This window comes from Peromyscus maniculatus, chromosome 16 (genome assembly GCF_049852395.1).
Source record: "Peromyscus maniculatus bairdii isolate BWxNUB_F1_BW_parent chromosome 16, HU_Pman_BW_mat_3.1, whole genome shotgun sequence".
Taxonomy (NCBI): domain Eukaryota; kingdom Metazoa; phylum Chordata; class Mammalia; order Rodentia; family Cricetidae; genus Peromyscus; species Peromyscus maniculatus.
Window position 1 is genome coordinate 45,381,278 of NC_134867.1, and position 24,706 is coordinate 45,405,983.

General features: G+C 40.6%; 1 protein-coding gene across 7 annotated transcripts in view; it reads left to right on the plus strand.

Annotated features, from left to right (window-relative positions):
- The window catches only part of Aig1 (androgen induced 1), a 224,156-nt gene that overhangs the window by 61,160 nt on the left and 138,290 nt on the right, over positions 1-24,706 (plus strand). For all 7 annotated transcript variants that reach the window (XR_013045086.1, XR_013045085.1, XM_042262259.2 and 4 more), the window contains one exon: positions 6,872-6,973. Coding sequence is in view for 5 of the 7 variants with exons in the window: in XM_042262259.2 (XP_042118193.1) it covers positions 6,872-6,973 (102 nt within the window). In the remaining 2 variants the exon portion in view is untranslated. The remainder of the gene's footprint in view (positions 1-6,871; positions 6,974-24,706) is intronic.

Here is a 24,706-nt window from a genome sequence, read left to right on the forward strand (position 1 = left end):
TTGAACTGTAGAAGTGAATGAAAGCTGAAGTTGTTGGTCTCTTCTCTGATTCGATGTGAGAAACTTCTTTCAAAGAGATGTAGACCTTTCATCATCTTTAGTTCTCTTTGGGTACTAATTTCTAGTAATTTCAAATGAGTCATTAACGTTAGCTGCTGTCACTCCAGTGCTTGGTTTTGAAGCCTGAAGATCTGTAAAGTAGTTGTGCCTCGTCCACTTTCAGCTCATGTACAATATTCTCGTCCGGGCAGCTGAGAGCATGTGGGGAACATAGCTGTTGGGCCTGGCCAGAGACGGAGCTTGGTTAGGATAGCAGAATGTCCCCGTATCATTTAGATTGTCATGGGAAACGATTCATTTCATATCCAAGTAATAAACATCTCTAGTAAAGCCATCCAGAGTGACAATTTTGAATTCATCTGTTTTATACAAACAAGACTATTCTTTTTTTTCCTTGCACTGATTTCAATCATCTTTGCCTTTTAAAGAATTTCTATATTTTATCATTTTGAGTGGAGAGGCTGTACTGGAGATTCAACCATGACCTTGCACATTTCAAGAAAACATGTTTACTCCTGAGCTACATCCTCATCTAAGTCTTTATAAAGCTGTTTATATATTTTTACCATGGAAATTGTCAAATTGTATAACTCAAGTATTCCCCCCGCCCCCCCAATGAGCTGATTGTCAAACATTTGCTAGCATAGCACCACTGGGAGCTACTCTCTGCAGGAAGTGACCATCCAAGGTAGGTAGCCCTGTGTGGTTCTTGACAGTGAAGGTTGTGATCCCTGTACTCCATTGAGGGAATTTACACAGGTTATTCACAGTGACTTTCCAGAAAGTGTGAGTCACCTTGCTAGGTGTAATGCTAGAAGGCCAGGAGGCACAGCTAACTGAGTAATCAGTCTTCCAAGTAATTCTTTAGATACAAACACGGCACAGATGGTATGAACTTGGCTTCATGCACTGCTAGTCTGTTGGTGGTATGGCCGTCAAACCCCAAAATAACTTTGAACTCTACTACCAGGGCATGGATATGAAATGAATCGTTTCCCATGACAATCTAAATGATACGGGGACATTCTGCTATCCTAACCAAGCTACTTCTCCGGCCAGGCCCAACAGCCACATTCCCGACACGCTCTCAGCTGCCCAGACGAGAATACTGTACATGAACTGAAAGTGGAAGAGGCACTTTAGAGATCTTCAGGTTTCAAAACCAAGCACTGGAGTGACAGCTTGCATTAATGCCTCACTTGAAATTACTAGAAATTAATACCCAAAGAGAACTCAACGTGATGCAAGGTCTACATGTCTTTGAAAGAAGTTTCTTGCACCAAATCAGAGAGAGACCAAAAATCTTCAGCTTTAGTCCACTTTATTCCACTTGTACAATTAAATCATATATTGACTCTCACACATTGATACTTGGAAACTTTGGTACCCAACTCTCACCAAGAGACAGGTCATCCAGACAAAAATGGATTGCACCTTTGTTTCCCGAAGCCCTTTAGAAAACACAGGAAGGAATAATTCCAACTCATTCTTTGAACTCGTTCATTTTCCTCCTACCAAAATCAGATGATGACACCTTGAGAAAATAAAATAATATATCAGTATACTTCGTGAATAGAGATAAAATAAAACCCAAATCTTGAACAAAGGATCAATAAGTTGAATGCAGCAGCATATGCATATAACTATGGCAACCAGCCATGGGTTGTTAGTTTGACCTTAAAAATCAATGAATACATCACTGAATTGACAGAATAAGAAAAAAAGCTTAGGGTAGTGGTCTCGAGAGATGCCCCCAAACCATCTGAGAAATATTATCACTCATAGTAAATGCATGTATCTCCCAAGTAAAATTCTATGAGATCTTCCTCAGCTTGTGAAAAGACATCTAAGAAAAACTGCAGCTAATGCCAGACTTCACTGTTGAGAAGTTGAACAATTCTCTGCAACAGAGATGATAAAGGCTTTCACTGTGAATGAACCTTGACTCACCTTTGTGCTAAGGACCTAAGTAGCAGAACAAAACATGATGTAGTTTATAAAGGAGTTTTGTTATTTTCGATACATACATATCCAAAAGAATTTTTAAAGTAGTTGCCAAAACTAGTAATCAAATTTAGTAAAGGCACAGAGAACGATGCCACTGTTTAAAACTTACGTTTTTATAAAGTGGCAACAAAGGACACACAAAAATATAATAGTAAACAGTAGCTTCCAACAATATGAAATACCTCTGTATAGATTCAGCAAATATTGTGAATATCTGTACATTGTTAACTAAAATGCTCCTGAGAGAAATGAAAGACAACTTCAGTACACAGGCAACCTGTGCTACCAGTAAGAAATCTCAGTGTAACCAGGTGGTCGGGTCTCAAACAGTAACACTGAGAATTCTGACAAGACATTCGTAAAAGTTCAACAAGCTGAGATTCTAAGGTTTAAATGGAAGTGAAAAGGACTGAAGAATATCAAAACCATTCTGAGACAATGGACATTGTAGAACATGTGGTAAAGAGAATTTACCATATGGTCCCAGGATTCTGCCCCTTGGTTTGACCTGTATAATTTCTCCCATTGAATTCAGAAAGGGTCTGTAATATGAGGGAATTTAATTCTCATGATTAGATTTGCTGTTCAGCAAAGTTGAAGGGGTTTCCCCCAATGGCTCCACACTGATCTGAAGTGTCTCCTTGCCTGTGTGTTTACACCTAAACCAAATCCTTACCCCACAGAAATAGACATGGCTTCACCACTTGTGATGGTTAATCTCAGTGCCAACTTGATGGGATATAACATCATCGGGCAGATGGGCCTCTTGACTTGCCTGCAGTGGAATATTTTGATTGGGTTAATTGTAGTGGGAAAACTGACCCATGGTAGGTGGCACCATTCCCCAGCCTCAGCTCCTAGACTATATATCAAGGAGAGAGTAAGCTGAACACAAACTTTCATGCTCTTTGCTTTTGTATTTAAGTTATTTGAACATTTTATACATAGGTTCAATATATCTTGATCATATCCAACCCGTTCACTTCCCTTCTAACCTTTGTAGGCCCACATAACCTGTATCACTCCCAATTTCATATCTTCATCCTTACTCCAGTGAGTGCTGTGAGGCTGGATTTGCATGGGTGTAGGGACAATCACTGGTCATGGGCAATGTATTAGTTGCCAGATCTGAAGAAAGGTGGGTGTCTCTCCCTTAGCAGACATTAACTACCAATGGCTATTCAGCTAGAGGTAGCACCTCCATAGCCCCTCCCCTGACCCATGCAAGAATTTTAGCTGACTTGATATTGTCCAAGTCTTGTGCAGAAAACCACAGCTGCTGTGAGTGTGTGTGTACAGCAGCCATGTCATATGCAGAGGGCAGCATTTCACATCATTCCTCCCCATCCTCTTATGTATTCTCTGCCCTGACTCTTGTGATATTCCCTGAACCTTGGGGTAGAGGAGTTCTTGACTGTAGAAGCAACATACACAGCTACTTCAAGTTCCTTCTGCATCTATGACCTCACCACTATGACCACTATGATGGACTGTAGCATCCTACTGTGGACTAAAACAAATACTTTCTGAAGTTGCTTTTGTTGGGGTATTTTATCAGAGCAACAAGAAAAGTAACTAAGAAGCCACTATTTAAAGCCAATTATTTATTATAATTACCTGGGAGTCAGACCAGAGGAAGGAACCCTGGGGCATATTTGTATATTAGGGCAGGGAATTCCAAGACTGAAGTCACCTGGATGTAGTCTAGAAGGGTAATAGAGGAGATTATGAATGAGAAGATACTAGACCTGAGATATCATCACTCCAATGGAAAGGCTGGAAACACACGGTGGTAGAAGATGCCTCTCAAAGCAGGAACATCTTCAAGATATTATTAAAATGTGGGATCAAATTACTGCAGGGTGAGACCCAGGACTCATAATATCTGACAGATTTCAAGTGATGTGGATGCTGTTGATTCATGGACCACACTGCGTATCCAGACTGTAAAGCACGTGCCTAGTAGTGCTTCCCTGGCACCGAGGCATCGAATCAGCTGTATTTAGATTTTTCTCACTGAGTTGTCCAACATATACAGAAAGAACAAAGTGAAAATAGGAAGTTCTGTCTTTCACTGAGAGTCTGGTTTGTAAAACGGTGTTATATGAGGCATCTCATGTAACTTATTGGCAACCGTCTCTTCCCAAGTAGCAGTTTGGAAAGGCTGATTGGTCACCAAAGGATACCCCCGTTCTCATAGCTTTTTCAACTTAGATCTCCTCAACCATCAAATTCACAGCAATTTGAAACCCCCAGCATCCTCTCTCTGAATTCTTTCTCACAGATCTTACAGCCCTGGGAAATATCCTGCTTGGTTCTACTAGAAAAAAAAAATGTCATCAAGTCTCAGGGGAGCCATTGTGATGGTCAGAGTCTTCCTTTTACATGTTCTCAGTGACTTCCTCACACATGTATCCACTCCAAGAACCTCAGATTATTGCCACTCTGGGCTAAACCCACTTCCTGGTTGCCCGTAGAGTGCTTCCTCTCACTGTAGAGAGGGAGGGCTTCAATTGCGACTGCTCTTTCTCGTCATGGCCTTCTGGACTTTATTTTTCATTTATTCTGTCTTCCGTGTATTCTGACTTCTAGCCATCCAATAGCCTCCCTAGATGCCCACCCCACCCACTTAAACAAGACTTCTTAGTCGTCTCCCATCCCTCCCATCCCCTGTTGTAAGTAGGATTTCTTTCCCACCATCCCTCCCTGCTCCCAGGATCACTTTGCTCTTGCAGCCTTGACATTACTTTACTAAACTGTCTAGACTACCAATTTGAAGATCATTGAGGGGAAAAAATGACCCACTTTTTACTCTTGTTACAGGAATATATATATAATATATACATATATATTATATATCTATATCCATATATATATGTGTTGATTCATATGTATTCCTAAAAGCACGTTAGATGTGAGTTTTCCTTAGTATTCTTTATTCATAATAAGGAGGTAAAGTAATTGTTTTGTAGATTCTCTTATATTATTAGCAAAATTAGTGAGATCAGAACTAATGGTTTTTGTGAGAGTCCCTTCCATCTATGATATGTGAAATCTTATGTACAAAAAAATGCTATTAAAGCGGGAATGAAAATCTTGATTTTTCCATTTGTAGCATGGAAAAATGAAACAATCTATATTTCTGCCTATTTTAAGGAGATAATGTTGACAGGTAATGTAATAAAAGTTTAAAACAGTGGCTGGAGAGATAACTCATCAGTTAAGAGCACTGACTGCTCTTGCAGAGGACCAGGGTTCAATTTTCAGCATCCACATGGCAGCTCACCACTGCCTCTAACTCCAGTTCCAGGAGATCTGACACCTTCACACAGACATGCATACAGGCAAAATATCAGTGCACATAAAATAGAAAATAAATAAATCACTAAAAAATTTAAAATATCTACCAAATATCTGCATTGTGAATATAGTTGTTATGAATAGCCAGACCACTTGAAGTCTAAGATGGCAGCTAATTCAAAATTATGGATAACTTAAAAATTATTCATTGAACTTGAAAATTTATCATAATTTTCCTTGAGGTGTAATAATTAATTTTGTTCTTTTGTTTTACTTTTGTACATTTGCAAAGATAGTAAGAAAAAAAGTTCATCCAAAAGCAAGGTAAACTACTTGGGGGGGGGTGTCCAATAGGGCTCTAAAACAGTGTACAGAGGCTTACAGTCACCTGCTGTAATGATTAATCTTTACATTTTATAAAATAGTAAATATTTGAAACACCTTCTATTTCAAGGGAGAAGACCATCCAGATTTCAAAGCAGACATAATTGGGAAAGAATTTTGGGACCTTTTGATTACTAGTCTTGAGCTACCAAGCATAACCTAGTATCTTATTTAAAGTTGAATCAAAATACTTATTATTTGCATTAATGTAATTCAGGAGTATACATAACCTATAATTATAAAATTATAAAGACCAAAATAAAATTGTTTATACTTATGCCGCATTGTTTTAATTCTATAGGATTTTAAAAATCAAAAAATTGTTAAACTCCATGCTGATGGCTAAGACAGTGGGCCATTAATTTCTTTATTGAATCTGAACTTTATTTCTCACTGTTAGTTTGAGGAATGGTGAAATAATAAATCAAATACATACTGGTTCTACTCTCTCTGGCTTACCGTGCTGCTATTGGGCCCAAGGAAACTTCTTTAATTCAGATAACCTTCAAAGTTACTCCAAGAGAATTGGGAATCTTCCTTTTCTCCTTCACACACCCCACTTCTCCATGTAGCTAAGCCTTGGCTTAGGCTGTGTGAACTAAAACATTTAGAAATTTGACCTGGGGATGTGTGCATGGCAGTTGGTTTAGTGCTGCTATTGGTTCGAAGCAAGCATGAAGAGATGAACAGCATTTAAACCACGTGGCAGGATCAAGGAAGATGGACATTGTCAACATTGTTTGCAATGTAGGCTCTTTCTAGTGAGGAATGGGACCTCTCCACAAATACCCCCGAGTGAACTTACAAACCCCATGGAGAGGGATCAGACTGGCACAATTAGCCCCAAGATGGTGTTCTTCCTGACAGCAGGTCTTTTCTCCCTCCCTTTCAAACAGGCTCCCTTGCCTGAAGAACATAACTGGAGACCAAAGAGGAGCTTGACACAGAGGGAATACCACAGAGTTAAGGAGGAACCATCTTTCTAGTCACTCATTGGTTTTCTGACAGTCTCAGCATAAATTACAAATTCTCAACAAAAAAAAATTCTCTTGGGTTTTTAAAACACAGTTATGTGTTGTAAAAGATGAACTTGAAACAAAAGATTTTCTTTTCTTTCCAGTTTGTTGTTGCGGTGTTCTGGACCATCTATGCCTATGACAGAGAGATGATATACCCAAAATTGCTTGACAACTTCATCCCAGGGTGGCTGAACCACGGAATGGTGAGTGGATTAAAATAAATAGCTTCCTTTGATGAAACAAAAAAACCTACTGAAGAACTGTTCTCGAGTCCAGACTTCCCTTCCCAATCTTGGAAGATTACAATGGGAGAAGAATACTCATAGTAAATAAGATCTCTTGCTGTGGTGTTGAGTCATACGTACACCAGGTGGTAGACGAATCCATTTGTAAGAGATGCCAGTGGTGGTAAATCATACAACTAGCTCGTTTCTGGATGAGGGTGGTTTCTGTGCCAGTAGAAGTTTGTCATCACACCTCAAGGTTGCATTCCACCTATACGGCCATTGGCACTAGGTCCCACCCCGCCTTGCTTCAGAGGAACTGTGTTGGAAGTAACTGTTGCACTTGGGCAGCTTTCCAGACACACGGCAAGACTGTTTCATTCCTTCAAGACCTGCGGCAGACCTTTGAGGAGTCTATGTTTCTTTTAAAAATTTGTGTGTGTGTGTGTGTGTGTGTGTGTGTGTGTGTGTGTGTATGTGTGTGTACTGTATATACTACTGTGAATATATATATATATATGTATGTGTGTGTGTGTGTGTGTGTGTGTGTGTGTGTGTGTATTCATTATCACATGTGAGTGGTTGCATTGAGTTTATGTGAACCTCATGTGTGAAGGTGCCCATGGAGGCCAAAAGAGGGTGTTGGATACCTGGAACTGGAATTATAGGACGTTGTAAACCACCTGATGTAACTAACCCAGAGCTTTTGTAGGCAGTAAGCACTCATAACTGCTGAGCCATCTTTCCATCCCCCATTGAAGATGTCATTAGCAATGGACTTATTTGCCTCGTCAAAGTCCACTCTTGCTGGGAGTTTTGCCTGAGATGTTTTCCCTCTTTCCTGCCTAATTCTTTCTGGCACTTTAGCTGTGTCACATTGCTCTTATTTGTTTCAAATCAAACACTTCAGATGGTTTGTTAACCACTTTACAAGATTGGAGGGTTATATTTTCTAGAGGGAAGTTGTGTGTCTTCTTTTCAGCTTCTAAATTTGAGCAGAGTTTTGTTATTAATGAAAGGCAATTTTTAGAATAATCTCAGGGTGTTCCCGTTGAAAAGGCCAACCCATCACAGAAATTATAGGGGAAGCAAGAGCTAGACATCATGAGTCTTAGGTCCAAAATAACAGTTCTTCCTATTATTCCTCTTCTGTCCCCAGTTGCGGGACATTTTAAACAAAGCACAATGTACTAACAAATGTTACTGTACACAGGCACTTTAATCTATTCTTTCCTAAAGGCAACCCATCAGAAGTGGTGCATCAGACAATTGGAATTTGATTTGATGTCAGTTAGAGCTGTTGAAAAATTAACCTGTTGATCTAATTTCCTACGTAAAAGCTAGGTTTTGTTAGTCTTCATCATTTCCTGCCCCAAATCCCCTTCGTGGTCTCTACAGAATCCTTGTCTTACTTAGGGTTTCCATTGATGTAAAAAGACACCATGACCAAGGCAACTCTCTTGCCCCCTTTTATTGCAAATAGATTTATAATACATCTTGATTACAGTTTCTCTTCCCTCTACTCCTCCCAGTTCCTCCATACCCCCATTCCCATGTAGATCCACTCCTTTTATGTCTCTCATTAGAAAAGAACAGGTTTCTAAGAGATAATAACAAAATATAACATGATAAAATACAATCAACTAAAGCAAAAACCATCCCATGGAAGTTGGACAAGGCAAACCAACAGAAAGAAAGAAGCCCAAGAGAAGGCATAAGTACCAGAGACCCACTTGTTCACACACTCAGGAGTCTCATAAAAATACTAAACTGAAAGCTTTAGCATATATATATATATATGAGACCTGGTGAACACGGGACAGGTTCTGTGCTCTCTGTTCAGTCTTTCTGAGTTAATATGAGCTTTACTCAGTTGACTCAGAAGGACTTGTTCTCTTAGTGTCCTCCATCTACTCTGGCTCTTACCTTTTTCCCACCCCCTCTTTCTTGGAGTTCCCTGAGCACTAAGGGGAGGGATTTAGTGGGGACATCCCATTTCCAGTGGTGTGTTCCAAGGTCTCTCACTTTGCAAAATATCTGGCTATATTTGTTCCTATATGCTGTAGGTAGAAGCTTCTTCTCTGATCATGGCTGAATGAGGCACTGATCTTTGAGTGTACCAGACTATGATTAGGAGTCATTTTATCACTACTTTGTTTTTTAAAGAACAGTAGTATTTGGTTTTATGCCAGGTCTCTGGGTTTTCTAGTCTCTGGTTCTTGATCATCCAAGCAGTGTTGGGTATGGGTTTCATCTCGTAGAGTGGGTCTTAAGTCAAATTAGATGAGAGTTGGTTACTCCCATAAGCTTTGTGACACCATTGTCCTAGCATGTCTTGCAGGCAGGATAGCATTATAGTTCAAAGGGTTCATGGCTGGGTTGGTGTTTACATTTCCTTTTTGGTAGCCTGCAGAGACCTTTCCATACCAAAGCCACTAGAACACAGGGTTGAAGGTTCTATGTCAGCACTAGCTCAACCTCTCCATGTTAAATGAGTTGTGTGGGTGTTGTCTTCTGCAATGGGGCCTTGCTGTCCTTTTGTGGAGAGCAGCCTAAGGTTTTGGCAACAGCCTGGGTTTGGGGATTTCTATGAAAATCCTTTGGCTAAAAAATTCAAATGAGTATAACTCAGTCCCTTTTCTGGAAGCTTCATTTTGTGAAAAGAGATGGACAGTTGGGACTCAGTCTTCCCTATTATTTGGATATATCATTATGATTGCTTTCATATATTTCAGGAAGATTACACTGCACTAGATTTCTGTACCACCCCTCAATTCTACCCACATTCCCTCCCTCAACCCTATCTACCCTCCCTCTCCCCATCTTATCCACCTGTTCCCATCCTCCAGTCCACACATAAAATCTATTACTTCCCCTTCCCAGGGAGATCCTTGTGTCTCCCCAGTCTCTTTCTGTAGAATGAGCCCCTCTGGGTCTATGGACTGTAGTTTGGTTATCATTTACTTATCAGCTAATATCCACATGCCATGTTTATCCCTTGTGTGTTTGGGTTTCCACAGTTAGGATGGTTTTTTTTTCTCGTTCCATCCATTTGCCAAGGCAATTCTTATAAGAGAAAGCATTTGATTGAGTGCTTGTTTACAGTTTCAGAGGCTTAGTCTGTTATCATCATGGCATGGAACATTGAGACAAACAGGCAGATATGGTGCTGGAAGGAGGGCATGGAGACTCGGCCTGGCATGGACTTTTGAAATCTCAAAGCCTACACCCAATGACACACTTCTCCAAGAAGGCCACACCTGCTCTAAAAAGGCACCTAGTCCTTCTAATCCTTTCAAACATTTGCAAATCCTGGTGACTAAGTGGTCAAATATATGAGCCTATGAGGGCCATTCTTATTTAAACCACCACACTAATGCTCATCCAGTTACATCAATTATTTATTGTCTTATGAAGCATTTCCAAACTCCCCAAGCAAATTTAGCTGTTCTTTTTTTCATGTTTGCACACACTACCCTACTTCTAATATATTGAAAGACCCCCAGCTGAGATCTTCCTCCGGGAGAGACCCCAAACCCAAGGAACACACCAAAACCACAGATCAGATGCAAAAGCAAGAGGGTTTATTTAGACCAGGTACCTGGGGCAAAGTCTCTTGGAGGACTTGCGCGCTTTCCTAGGGCAAGGGGGACTTTTTATGGGATCCCAGGGGCAGAGGCGCGGTTACAGAAGCAAGAAGCATAGTTACAGGGTCCCTATTGGTTGTTTCAAAGAAGGCCAGGGTGAACTTGGGGTCGTATGTGTGTGGCTGATTTGGCCTTGCCCAGGCCAGCTGCTTATTCCTCAAGGCCAGGGGGCCAGCCATAAAATATCCTGATTCGACTCAACTGTTTCTCTCCCAAGGCCGCCGACCACAGTTATCTCTCTCAAGGCTGGATGGCTGGCCATAGTTATCTCTGTCAAGGCCGGGTGGCTGGCTACGGCTGTGAACTCCTGTTTTTCTGATTCCTTCAGAATGGCGTTTCTTAGGCTAAGTTATAGGGGGGGAGCATTTTATTGGCCCAAAGCCCCATGTCCTCATAATGGAGCGGGGGTCTTTCAATATATGTGTTTATCCCCATAAAAAATGTTAAGATCCCGTGCAAAACATCAGTGTTTGAATACTAAGCCCTTTACTCAGATGCCTTATATATTCTAAGATCAATGTGTGCTTGCTATATTGAAAAAATTAAGTACTACAAGTTTTTACAATTCTCTCCTACTTATGTCTAATTGCTATTGTTTCTTCAGACCATTGTGTGCTAGGCATTGTATAGTGATTGCATCTTTAATTTTTCACAGTGCCACTATGAACAAGTAATTATTATTTCATTTATAAATGAAGAAACCAAGACTCAAAAATTATATACTCTCCCCCAAATCATTTACCTATGGTGATAGCAATGAGATCTGAGCTCATGCCTATTTGATTTCAAATATATACACTTCTAAATGGTTTGTGTTTTATATGAATATGTGAAACATTAATTAATTCTTTTAAAATGTTAATTTTTATAGTTTTTTACAAGTATAGGTCAAATGCAGAAGAAATATTTTGAAAGTATTTTGCAGTTTTGTTTCAAACTGTCTCGTGTACATAGTAAAGCTGTTGAAGAAAAAGCAGTTGACAATTAACTAGGCATTTTAGGAAAAAATACTCATGCTATTTGTCACTCTTTGAAGTAAGAATATAAATAGAGAAGCCCTTGCCACTATAGATACTAAACCAAAGCACCTTGTCATGTCCTCTCTTAGGAATAATCTTTGGTCACTATCAAGCATATTCTTATCCAAACATGAAACAAATTTTTGTCCCAGATTCTCCAGATATGAGGTAGAGTGATAGGGCAGATGGCTGTTTTTATTAGGAATCCAAACTGAGTGGATTAGGAAAGGGGGATCCCTGAAATGGTTGCCTACTCCCCAGTAGGGTAATACTGTACATTTCTGCTAATGTTAGGAAGTCTTAGTTGGGAACATAGTTACATCATTACTGTCAACCTCACTCTGGTCTTGCTCTGCTGATTGTTTACATTCTTGAATTGCACAGTGTTACCTTCAGACCAGAGAATTAATTATTTCATTTGCAGATCCTTTCTCTAAGGTTTTAATGTTTCAAACAAATGGCTTATTAACCATATGCATAGCCATTCGAACTTGAACTTGGCTCAGTTTCTTCTTTTGACTCTCATGAAAAGTTAATGGTTTTTCTTTTGGAAAAAGTGGGTCTACTTAGGCATGCAAGGAGGAATTGAATGACATGAATATTTAGGAAATAGGAAGGATAAATTAATTAACCTGTCAAATCCTTTAAAGTAATATAAGTTTAGTAGATTCTTTCACAGTGAATTTTGTTTCCCAGCAGAGATAAATGGTTTTTTCTTTGTGTGTTCTAATTCATGATCCCAAAATTAAGGACCAAAGAACTTGTAAACAGTAGCTGAGGAATATCCTTCAATTTTCATTCACCTTTAAAATATATATATATGTATATATATACATATATATATATATTACTGTAGACATTAATTAAATAAAATATTATGTTGATTCTTTATTTTGGTAAGTAATTTCTGGAATCAATGGTGGCAGGAGTCAGACGTGACATGGGTTATAGGTATCTACTACCTATTTGTGAGGAATGTCAAAACACCAATAAAATACTAATTCAAGAATGTTTTAATAGATTACTATTACCTATTTAAATATTTATCATTAAAAGCACCCTAAAAAGCCAGGCAGTGGTAGCGCACACCTTTAATCCCAGCACCCGGGAGGCAGAGGGAGGTAGATCTCTGTGAGTTCTAGGCCAGCATGGGCTACAGAGTGATTTCCAGGACAGGCTCCAAAGCGACCCAGAGAAACCCTGTCTTGAAACAACAACAAAAAAGCACCCCAAGGAAGAATGGACTTTGTTCTTGTGTATATTCAATGAAAATTTCCCAATTTTTTTTCTCTTTATTTATTTATTTTTTATCCATCTCTCATGCGTCACATTCCCACTGAAGTTGTCCCTCCCTCCAGCTCCCCTCTCTTCCATATCTACTTCTCTGGTTTCCCTCAAAATAGATAGATAGATAGATAGATAGATAGATAGATAGATAGATAGATAGATAGATAGATAGATAGGTAGATAGATAGATAGATAGATAGATAGATAGATAGATAGATAGATAGATAGATAGATAGATAGATAGATAGATAAGCAGGCCTTCCAGGGATAGCCATCAAACACAGCATAACAAGAAACACTAACACTAGGCACAAACCCTTCCATCAAGGCTGGATGAGGCAACCTAGAAGGAGGAAAAAGTTTCTCATGAGGAAAACCAGGTGTTTGCTGCCAACCTGAGAACCTGAGTCCAACCCCTGAGACCCACATGGGAGGAGAGAACTAGCTCGTGCAGGTCTTCGCTAAGCTCCCAAATATTTTCTAAGGATCTAGAGTGCACACAACTGGGATAAAGCTTGAAGGCAAATCCTGGCCCCATCTCAAAGAGTATTACCAACTCTGGAATTTAAACATGGAACTTCTGGGCAGAAAATTGGTCAGGTGACTGACTCTAGACTCTTAGGATCTGAAATTCACAAGTCATTTATTTCAATTTATGTCAGTGATGCCAAAAGTTAGACGTGATTCTAACTAAAGGAGAGTGTTTTATCTCCTCCTGTTGCCCACAGGAGCTGATCCTAGGTTTTATTTGAATCACAGCAGGAGAAATGGGTCAATATGTGAGTGACCACACTAAGTCAACCTTGTTGTATAACTAAGAAGTTGCCACTGGGCTCTCCAAAATAGCCCCGAAATTTAATTTATTACAATCAAAAATATAAACTTCTACAATAGCATATTTTATTTCAGCCAGTGTTTAATGTGCAATACAAATTTGTTCTGTCCTTGAACCCCGATTTGTATTTGTATTCCTAACAACTCCATCATTAGATTACACTGATAAGACATTTACTAAGCATTGACATGGATGGATATTTGATATACTTGTCATGGATGCTCAGAAGAATTACACACTTTTATATCTTTTTGTGTCTACACAAGGACATGCAAGCAAATAGATTGGTTCCTATCTTAGTCAATGCTTTACTGCTATTGTTCTATTGAAGAGACACCATGACCAAGGCAACTCTTATGAATGAAAGCATTTAATTGGGGTCTTGATTATAATTTCAGAGGTTTAGGAGCAGTACCAAACATCTACATCATGGTCTGTAGATTGAGAGAGTCAGGACGTGGCATGGCTATTGATTGAAGTCTCAATGCCAACCTACAATGATATACTTCCTCCAACAAAGTCATACCTCCTTATCCTTTTAGTCCTTTCAAATGAGGCCATTCTCTGATTACTTAGCATTCAAATACGTGAGCCTATAAGGACTGTTCTTATTCAAACCACCACAGTATCTAAACTATTGAGTTTGGGCATGGACAGATGTAGTTGAGATTTTTGCAAGGCTCACAACAAGTGGAGACTAAATGCTAGTACAGCCCAGAAAATGTGTTGAAAAACTTCTTTCTGCACAACAGGTTGTTGGGCATTGTGGGGTTGCAGAATAAGAAAAACACAGATGAGGAATAGTGTCATAGGATGCAAATGGTGTGTTTGAAGTCTAGACACATAAGTAGAAACAAAGCTGCAGAGACAGAGTCATCCTTGGAGGGCTATTTGCACTCTGGCAGAGAGAAGCACATGTTTTCTCACCTGTCTGTGGGTTGTGAAAATTGAGCCCAGAACCTTCCTTTTTAGCCAATTAGACTTTTCAGGCATTGTCAATGGAGTCATGAAAAGCAATAAACAAATATGTCAGATCTAGGAAGATTGCAGACTTGCTGTGATGCTCCGACAAGAAGAACCAATGATAAGACATGCTTCTGCTATGGAAGACCTAGTTTAATGTTTAAAAACACCAGGAGAAAGAAAAACCATGTGGAAGGTTAGGGTATTATTATTATTATCATCATCATCATTATTAGAACAGATCCTAAAGCAGGCGGAATCTTTATATTCTAATAATCGCAGCAGGAATGTTCACTCCCTGTAATTTATGAGGAAAAAAAAACATAAGCCCTACCCCTCACATACTTGATTTGTCATGTCTTGTTATATTTAACTGATCCCCGCAAGAGGCATAATTTAGTCAAGTATTTATCCTGTTCAATATTATTTGACATTTGGTAGTTATGAAAGGCTTTCTACATCTGGTTTTCCCAGAAGAGAAGGCATTAAGTGCTACTTGCTTTGTGGTTGGTTTTGCAAGAAGTCAAGATCTGACATTATTTTGGTAGATAACATGACTTATGGAATGTTTTCAGCCTTGAAATTCACAGATTGTGCAATTCGTGGTCCACAGAGTCTGTGCCCCTCTCAGATACTCCATGAAGGGAGTTACTGGTGGAAATAAAACCATTATAAACACTCCAGAGATAAGAACTGGCCCGTCCGTCTGTCTGTCTGTCTGTCTCTCTCTGCATTCATTCTGAAGTAACTAGAAGACAGCTGAAATTTTTGAGAAATGAAAATTAGAAGCAGAAACAGAGGTCAAAAACTTGTTAGGGATCCTCCAAACAAATAAGGCCCTGAAAACCAAAGTCAAGGGAGCTGCATGACAAACAGATGCTCTCCGAGGGGGTTGCCAGTGTTCTGTGGGGGATGTTTGCAGCATCATGTTGTACAGGAATCACTTCCTCCCCTGTGAATTTTTGTTCATGACTGTATGTCCTCCCAAGTCCAGTTTGCTCCTGTTAGGTTTTGTGGCATTAAAGTTAAACATTGGGGTTTAATTCTCCTTCCTTTTTAAAGTCACTTTCCCCTTCATTTAAAATATGTATTATAGGCCCAGCGGTGGTATTAGTTCAAAGCAGCCTCCTGAGTTCTAGTCAGAGTTCTCGGGGCCATCAAAAGCCAAAGTGTGGTTTACTTAAGGGCCTTCCCCCTAATCCTTAAATCCAGATATATTTCAAAGTAAATCTAATTCATCTGTTTTCCATTCATTTGTTGCTAGATCTTCATATTTTGTGGAGGGGTGGTGGCAGGCAGGAAGGTGGTGTCCTATGCACCGGCTTCCTCCTTCATGCCACAGAGAGATCATTCATGAGTCACAACCCAATTTCTTGGCCAAATTCCCAACCCATATCCTTTCCAGTTCCCTTTTAATTGAAGTGCCAACCTCAGCTAACATCAGTGTGTCTGGCAAAGAAAGTTAAGGAGGAGGGAAAAATCCACATTGGTGTCACCGCACCAGACAATCCCAGATCCTAAGATCCTCAAGCGCATATACCATGTGATACAAAAATTCCACAGCAATATCTGGCTGATTCCTGCCAGCAGTCTCTGACTGGGCATATCCAAAGATGGAGATCCAATAGGGAACCATGGCCATGGGAGTTTATCACCTGTGGGAAACGCCATCACAGCGGACAAAGGCTTTTCTCCAGTTCAGGTCAGCCAACTGTCTTCACCCATTCTGTAGGATCTGAACACCAGTCCTCTGAGTTCCTCTCATAGACTTTCTCAACATGTCTCCATATACATGATCACTTCCACTTGGCAAGATACACAGGAGCCATTCCAAGTCTGTGCTTCCTGGTTCCAGTATGGGACATAATACCAGAGTATTTGACATATGGAGTAAATATTAAAACCAACTCACTGCATTCACTCTCCTCAAAATCTTGCCACTCACCATGTGTTGCCATTGCTGCATAGCCAGATGTATCCATGAGCTCCCGTGTACCACGTCTCCACAGTTGAATCCTATGAGTCGGATCTTCCAAACTTACCCTGGTCTCTTCTTATATCCACCGTACCCACTTCAGTTCAAGGTTTCAGTTTCCCAACTGAGCTGCGGCAGCTGGCCTTCTCTCCTACTCCATCTCTCGTCCTTTCTCCTCTGTTTATCTTTAGCTGTCCTTTCTGGCACCCTAGACAATCCTTCCCAGAGAATGGGAATTCCAGTGGCTTCTAGTACATTCCTTGCTCGGGTACCAACTGTGAGTGAAGGGAATCTTGGTCTCCTAAGTCGAGTGGGCTCTTTACTGCCCCACATGGCTTTATCCATACATTGTTTGCTTTGCATTTATTTACTTGTTCACTTCACACAGAGGCCTTTAGGCCGAACGGACAGCAGTCCCTTATCCCCACAAATCCTTTCTAAAAATATATGGAAGTGGTGCACACCCTTCCTTCTTATCATGCTCTCTCTTCTTACCATGCCTCATCTTTCCTGTGCCCATTTTCAGCATCATATGACCTTTGCAGAATGCACAGCAAAGCAATGTAACCATTGTCCTTCCTTATTAGTATTGCCCAAGCTTCCACTAACATTTCTGAGGTTAATTATACTCTGCACCAAAACTTTTATGCCCTTTTTTATCTGATATGGGTAGGATAACGTTTAACACCATTGCTGATGTTTTGGGTTTTGGCCTCAACTCTAGAATCCTCAATTATATTCCTAGTGGAGTCTATGTTGTCAACTCGATGTGAATGTAATTTGGACGATGGGGAAGCCACTATAAAGAATTCACTGAGTGAATATATTGGAAGTTAAAAAACTAATGGTTTTTGCTTTGAATTTTGGTGCCTAGGGTTGCACCGTTGAGTTGAAGTTTGATTTGGTGTGGGGGGTGGGGTGGGGGGTGCACAAAAACAGCAAGAAAATGCTTGACATTTGGAGCAGAAAACATGAATTCCATGGTCACTTTGCCTGGAGATATGCACATTTGATAGAGATAGTTGTATAGTGACTGAAGGAAAAAGTGGACACAGTGACAGCTTCTACAATTGATTTCCATATCCTGTGTTGGAGAAATGGAATGACTATGTGTACACATGACTATGGGGAGAGAGGTGGTGGGGTCGGGGAGAGGGAGGAAGAGAGAGAGAGACAGAAAGAGAGAGAGAGAGAGACAGAGAGGAGAGAGAGAGACAGAGAGGAGAGAGAGAAAGAGAGAGAGGATAAGGGAACTCATGAGAGAAAAGGATGGGGCTGGAATGGACAGGAAACAAATGGTGGCCTAGAGCCAAACCCTGCAGAGAAGGGTCGGTGTTGAGTTTTCCTCAGCTGACGGGACTCTACATATCTAGAGTTCCCAAGGGATCCCTGTGCTGACCACAGTTAGAAACTTCTGAGGATTGAGAAGCATCGTCCCAGACCCTTACAGTGGCTACAGATCATGGGGGTAGCAAGAATACGTTGGTGGTCCCCCCATTCCTGTCATATTGCATGCTTCTTTATCCAAGCATGCAGAGTGTAGAAACCCACTTCAAAGTGTTTGCTCTTAGCCTCCTTACTTTCCACCCACTCCCCATGACCATTTAATTCTGACTCTAACTACTCAATTTCTCCCCATCCTTTGGGTATACAGATGTACTTGTCTGACTTCTCAGAGCTCATTTATACTCTTCACAAGGTAAGGCCTGTCCTATAGCATTATCCCCTACAATACTGCCAATAACAATGGACCCCAGCCACAAGTCTTCTCTAAACTGTCCCCAGGACTGAGTCTATACCAATTCCTGGTTCTTCTGCCAAAACCCCTACTTACCCTGAGTCTGGCCATGTAAGCATCACCATCCCTTTGACTTTCTATGGTTTATAAGCCTCTTTGTCCCTCAGGGACCTCCACTGCATGGGTCTCAGCTTTCTCTATGTATTGGTATATCTGATTCAATACATGCAATAAAGTAGCACTCAGAAAATGTTCTCTGAATGAATGAATCAATGAATGAAGGTGTGAGTGATCTTACTATCCCACTATCTGATAATACTGCCTGGACTGAACCTGCACTCCTTACTTCATGTGGACCTAAGATGGTGCTTTATGATTGCCATTTCATTTTCATGTCCTGTCATCTATCTTCTCTGTAATCCATTCTAAATCTTTGAGCATCCTTGTTGAACTCATTGAATGACAACAGTCTCTAGTGCCAGTCTTTTCTCTTCACATCAGAATTATCTCTACCAGCCTTCAAGTGGCAGTATGACAACTTGTCCAAGCTTGCAGATCTCTTGGGTGTTCAGGTTGGGAGTGACCCACGCAGCACCCTGCTTGGTACCTTTGCTTCTTGGGAAGTCTTTTCAAGAACCTTGTAACATCCAGTTAAGGAGATGTGTCTGAGCATAAATTATCGTTCTATTTCATCAAGCATCTTTCACTAGAACACTGTTAAGCATTTAGTGTCTGATATTAAGATGTTAATAAACATCATTATTCTTTTGAAAAACAAAAGGAAAATAGATTTTTCTTTTCATCCAAGCAAGGACAATAATTTCCTATTGTTCTTTCCATCTTTGGATCCATAGCCAGGGAGGAGTTTGCACAAAATGCACTAATGAAGATTTACTTTTAACAGAAGAATGGAAATTAGCTCTGATTGGTGGAATTGTTTTCCTTTAATTGCAATCCCTTTTATCCTTACCTATATTAATCTATTTGGTCTTATAATAACCTGATTGTCTTATATATCCAGGTACAGGTGTTCATGAAGCTAAATTTTATATGTGCCATGACTCTGTTACCATCATCTACACATGCAACAGTGTGACTTGAATATCCTCCTTTTTTTTCTTTTTTTTTTTTTGAGACAGGGTTTCTCTGTGTAGCTTTGCGCCTTTCCTGGGACTCACTTGGTAGCCCAGGCTGGCCTCGAACTCACAGAGATCCGCCTGGCTCTGCCTCCCGAGTGCTGGGATTAAAGGCGTGCGCCACCACCGCCCGGCTGAATATCCTCCTTTTAACTCGCCCCAAAAGATACCTACATGTCTCCAAGATATACTTCTCATAGTTATCCACATTTGAGCCACATGAAAAGGGGGACTGAACCAAGTGACCTCTAGAGTTTTCCCTGGTTTTATTACTCTTGGAAAATAGCTGGTATAAATGATTTAAGAGGTTGGTCAAAATAGAGTTCACTATCAAAGTCATGTGTGCCCTCAACTGAATTCCATTATGAGGAACTTACATCTTATTTGTAGAAATCATGAGATATACTATGAACATGCAAATCACAGGGCCTGACACATAGTAGGTCCAGTAAATATAGTCCTGTAAGATAAACTATAAATCCTCCCTTTAGCAACTGATTCTTACTTAGCATATAATCAATAGTGGGCTAATGTCAGACTCTGAAATTCCAGGGGAAATGCTGATAGAAATTTTATAATTGCAGAAACACTGCCTTTGTACATCTTAGGTGAAAGAAGACAAAAATTTCTAAAAATTGCATATATGGTGTAAGGCATTTGTCCTTGGACAAAGAGTCCACACCTTCCTTGTGGATATTTCAGCATTGCTCCTCAGTTGCACCTATTGGAAAGAGTGCTGCTTCGGTTCAGATTTGACTGCTAATCTTCACACATATGGCAAATGTGGACTACTCAGACCACAGCTATTTTGCTACATTCCTCGGTGTCTCATTTATTTGTTTGATTTGCAGCTATAGCAACTAGATTCCACCATGGTCGGCTTTTACACAGACCCACAGTGTGATCAGCTTGGTGGACTCTTGGCACTCGGCTGCATAGTCAATTGAAGACATATGCACAGATTTACTTTCCACATTTAAAACACATTTCTCACACTGGGTAGACCTGTACTGTTTGCCTAAAATACAAAAAGCAACCTTCTGCAAGGAGAACAGGGATTAGTGACGTTGTGACCTTCTTCCCTAGAACATTTCAATCGTTGACTTTTTTTTGCTGTACTTTTTAAGGACCCATCTGACTTTGAAGCAGGCTGCCTCTCCACAGAAAGCTTGCTCCTGTGATGACTAAAGTGTTGACCTGGTGCCATGCTGGTGCAGGTCCACGCACACAGCTCTGCACCAGAAGAGTAGTTGGCAATGACCGTGAAATAGAGTTTTGCCAAGTCAATGAAATATGGCCCTTCAAGAAGTACCATTTTTTCCAGTGAGTTAGAGGGTATGTGTGGCGTTGTCGGAACTAGTTCTCTGGATTGGGGATTGGATTACCGGATCTCAACATCCCTGTGCAGTGATGCTCACTCTTGGCTTTTGACGATGCACACTGTAAAATGCTGGAAAAATTAGGTAATGAAGAAAACTGATATCTTACTGTTGTTTCCCTTAGGTAGGTCTCCCCATGTCTCCCACCCATTTGCTGGAGGAAATAGAGAGGCTCAAAAAAGTAGATTTTAAATGGGGAAATGGGAACTTCAAGTGAAACTCAAACAAACAAGCAAAAGGATGAAGATGCAATTAGTAGGCAAGGCAAGTAGGAAGAGGTAGCTCTTCTTTCAGCTGTAAGCTGCTCGTGGGTGGGAGTTTGATCCATGGACTTAGGTTCCAGGAAGGGAGCATTTCTTATCTCAGTGTGTTTACCGGTCCAATAAACTGTGTTGCTATTGAAACACATTAGTTGATGATGACCGTAGTTACTGTCCAGTCATTTTTTACATTGCCAAGTGCTATCTGCCTGGCACATAGTGTTAGCCAATTACACTTCTCATCCTGGCAAGTAGGCTGACTCCAAGGATCTGGATAAAACGTGGCAAGTAGGCTGACTCCAAGGATCTGGATAAAACGAAGCAGTGCTTTGACCTTGTTTAGAAGTCCTGGCTCATGTGACTCTGTAGATCCCTCTTCTGTCTCTACTCCACCTTCCTGGGATCTTGCTTGTAGACCTGTGGGTAGGCCAAGGTTGTCTAAGGTCTGGCTAGGCATGTGGAAGGGCAGAGGAACACAGGGGAGAGTTGGATATTCTCAGGCAACATCTCTCTCGTGCAACAGTTGTATACAAAATAAGATTCTGCACTTCCTTTAAAAAAAAGTAACAAAGACCATTCAGCTCTCCTAGAATGCTAAGAAGACTAAAGTCACTTGTACTTTTACAGTTATGATGGCCTTCCAAATGACTGTCCTGGTACGTGTACCTCTGTATAACAAAGGAGGCATACTACAAACAGCAGCTTTCTTGGGCAGTCTTTGTTACTTCATCTGGGATTTTCTTTTTCAATAAGTACTTTGAGATTTCTGTAAGTTTAAATTGGGATCACTAAAATGAAGGCATTTTTCCTTCGAAGCTCAAGTCTTCCATAGGAATCATTTTTAGAGTTCTCTAATTAAGTCACGCAGTTGAGCTGAACATTAAAATTATGCATTGTGATTGTTTACACAACTGTTCACTTTATACAGTAACTCGAATAATCCAGTAATGCTGCTGAGTGTGGTGCCGCATACCTGAACCCCAGCACTTGGAAGGTGGGGCCAGATGAGAAGACATTTAAAGCCATCCTTAGCTTTATAGAGTTCAGTGCCAGCATGGGCTACAGGAAACCATGTCTCAAGGAAACAAAAGCAAGCAAGCAGGCAGACAGACAAGCAACAGTGCATTCACAGAACCACAGCCATTGTCTTGAGGTCAAATTGGGTAGTTTTCCATGTCCTGCTAAGGATAATATGCTAGGCTGTTTCCCACAGTTTGGATGCTGAAAGTCCAGGCCAGGATGCCATCATGATCAGGACCCAATAAGGACAGCCTTCTGGGTTACAGACCATCTTTTCACTGTGCCTTCAAACGGCTGAAAGGGCAAAACGTTCCTACAGCCCTCTTTTTTTTTTTTTTTTTTTTTTTTTTTTTTGAGACAGGGTTTCTCTGTGTAACAGGCTTGGTTGTCCTGGAACTTGCTCTGTAGACAAAGTTGGCCTCGAACTCAAACAGATCTACCTGCCTCTGCCTCCCAAGTGCTGGGATTAAGTGTGTGTGCCACCACTGCCAAAATTCCTACAGGCCTTTTCTACGGCTACTAATCCCCTTCACCAATGGACCACCCTCATCACTTAATCACCTCCAAAGACTGGGTGTCCTGTACTGTCACCTCATGGGTTTGGCTTTCAACCTCAAATATTTGAGAAAGCACAGACGTTTATGCTTCTTCAGGAGAGCACAAGGAAAGGGAGGCAGAGAACACCAAAACTTCTGGTATTTGATGTCACACACTGTAGATCAGGAAAGCCAAGATGCACAATAAGAGAAAGCCCAGGCAGTGATATTTAATGCTACAGTGTCTGTGCTCAGTTGCCTGATGACCTCAGCGATCTCACTTCCTTTCTTGTCCTGATGATATTTTCATTATCTCTTTAGTACTTATTTTAGGAATTCAGGAAGAAGGGAGCTTATTGTTATTCAACAGAATCAAATAGTACTTCACATTTAAACCATATTCAGAATTTCACCAGTCTAGGCTTTTAGAATCATGAAATGATTTATATACACAAGAGTAAACTGTAAAACATTTTTGTTGTGTATATTTTTTGTGTATGTGTGTGTCTGTATTTGTGGGAGGTACGTATATGGGTATGTGCATATAAAGGACATGCCTGGCAATCTTCAAGCTGTTCACCTTGATTTTTGAGATAGGGCCTTGTGCTTGCCTTGAAGCTCACCGAGTCGGGTAAGCTGTTTGACTGACAAGCCCTAGGGGTCTACCCTTCTCTTCTTCCCCAGCGCTGAGCTTACAAACAAGCATCTCCATGCTAGGCTGCCTTTCTTCTCTTCTTTCCATGGGTTCTGAGGACCAGACTCATGTCCTCCTGCCTGCAGCACAAGCCCTTGATCAATGGAGCTGTCTCCTGAGTCCTCGCAGGGTTTCATTGAAAGACTTCTTTTCACATCATTGCCCAGGTCCAAACCGAACAGGAGCCTCCTTCCCAAAGCCCCAGGTGAAGGCTTTATGAATCCTGTTCTCACATGGTGATGACTCTTCATCCTCTCTGCCTTTATGGCTCATCATTGCAAACACTCTGAGGTTTCATGCATTTACCAGGACTGTTGGAGAACAAACCACAGGCGAGGTGCTACTGTATCGGTCAGACTTTTTCTGTTTTCTCCATTTGCATTTATACTAATACAGATGGTTAAAAGAAATACGATCCCGACTGAAATCTCATTTCCCTTAAAAGCCAGGTCCATCTGTAGTGATCTACAGGACATCATTCTTTCCTTCCTCCAGGTCATTAGTGTTGCATTCGTGGTGGTCAGCCCTGGTTGGCCCAGACTTCACTTCTGTAAGATTTCACAGATTCTGTGAAAAGACCTGCACACCATCTGTGTTTTTTAAATGTTCCCTTCCTTACATGGTTTGGAAGCAGGTTTGAGGACCTTTGGATTTATTTGTCTCTGTAGCATCCTTGAAGTTCACCGAAAGAGCCTCGTGGAATAAAACAAAGAGGTGAGTCAACCTGGTGACATCTGCAGTTAAATTGGATGGAAGTGTGGTGGCAACGAGACAAGTGTGTAAGTGGGCACACCCAGCCACACTCAACTCTAGTGGGCTGCTTAACAATGTGGCTTCTTTGCCTTGGCTTCTCTGGGACTAATACACTGGCACTCTGTCTAGAATTTAGGAAAAATGAATTAATATTACCACTTATTAAAGATTAAAAGTATACTGTATGTGTCAATTGCTATTAATCCTTGAAAATATTTATGGAGTTCAATGGTCTGTAACTAATTAGAGACAGCAGTTAACAGGGGATATGGGTTTCCTCAGAGTTACATGAAACAAAATGTAAATCTTTTATATAACTCTATTTCCCTTAGAAAAGTTTTTTTTTGAACTTGTTGGAGGGATTTTTAAAGTTTTATTTTATTTTCTTGGATCCCACTGCTTTTCCATAAATCCTATAAGCAGAATTACAATGAAGTGAGTCATAGTCTTAACACTGTTTCGGGGGTTCT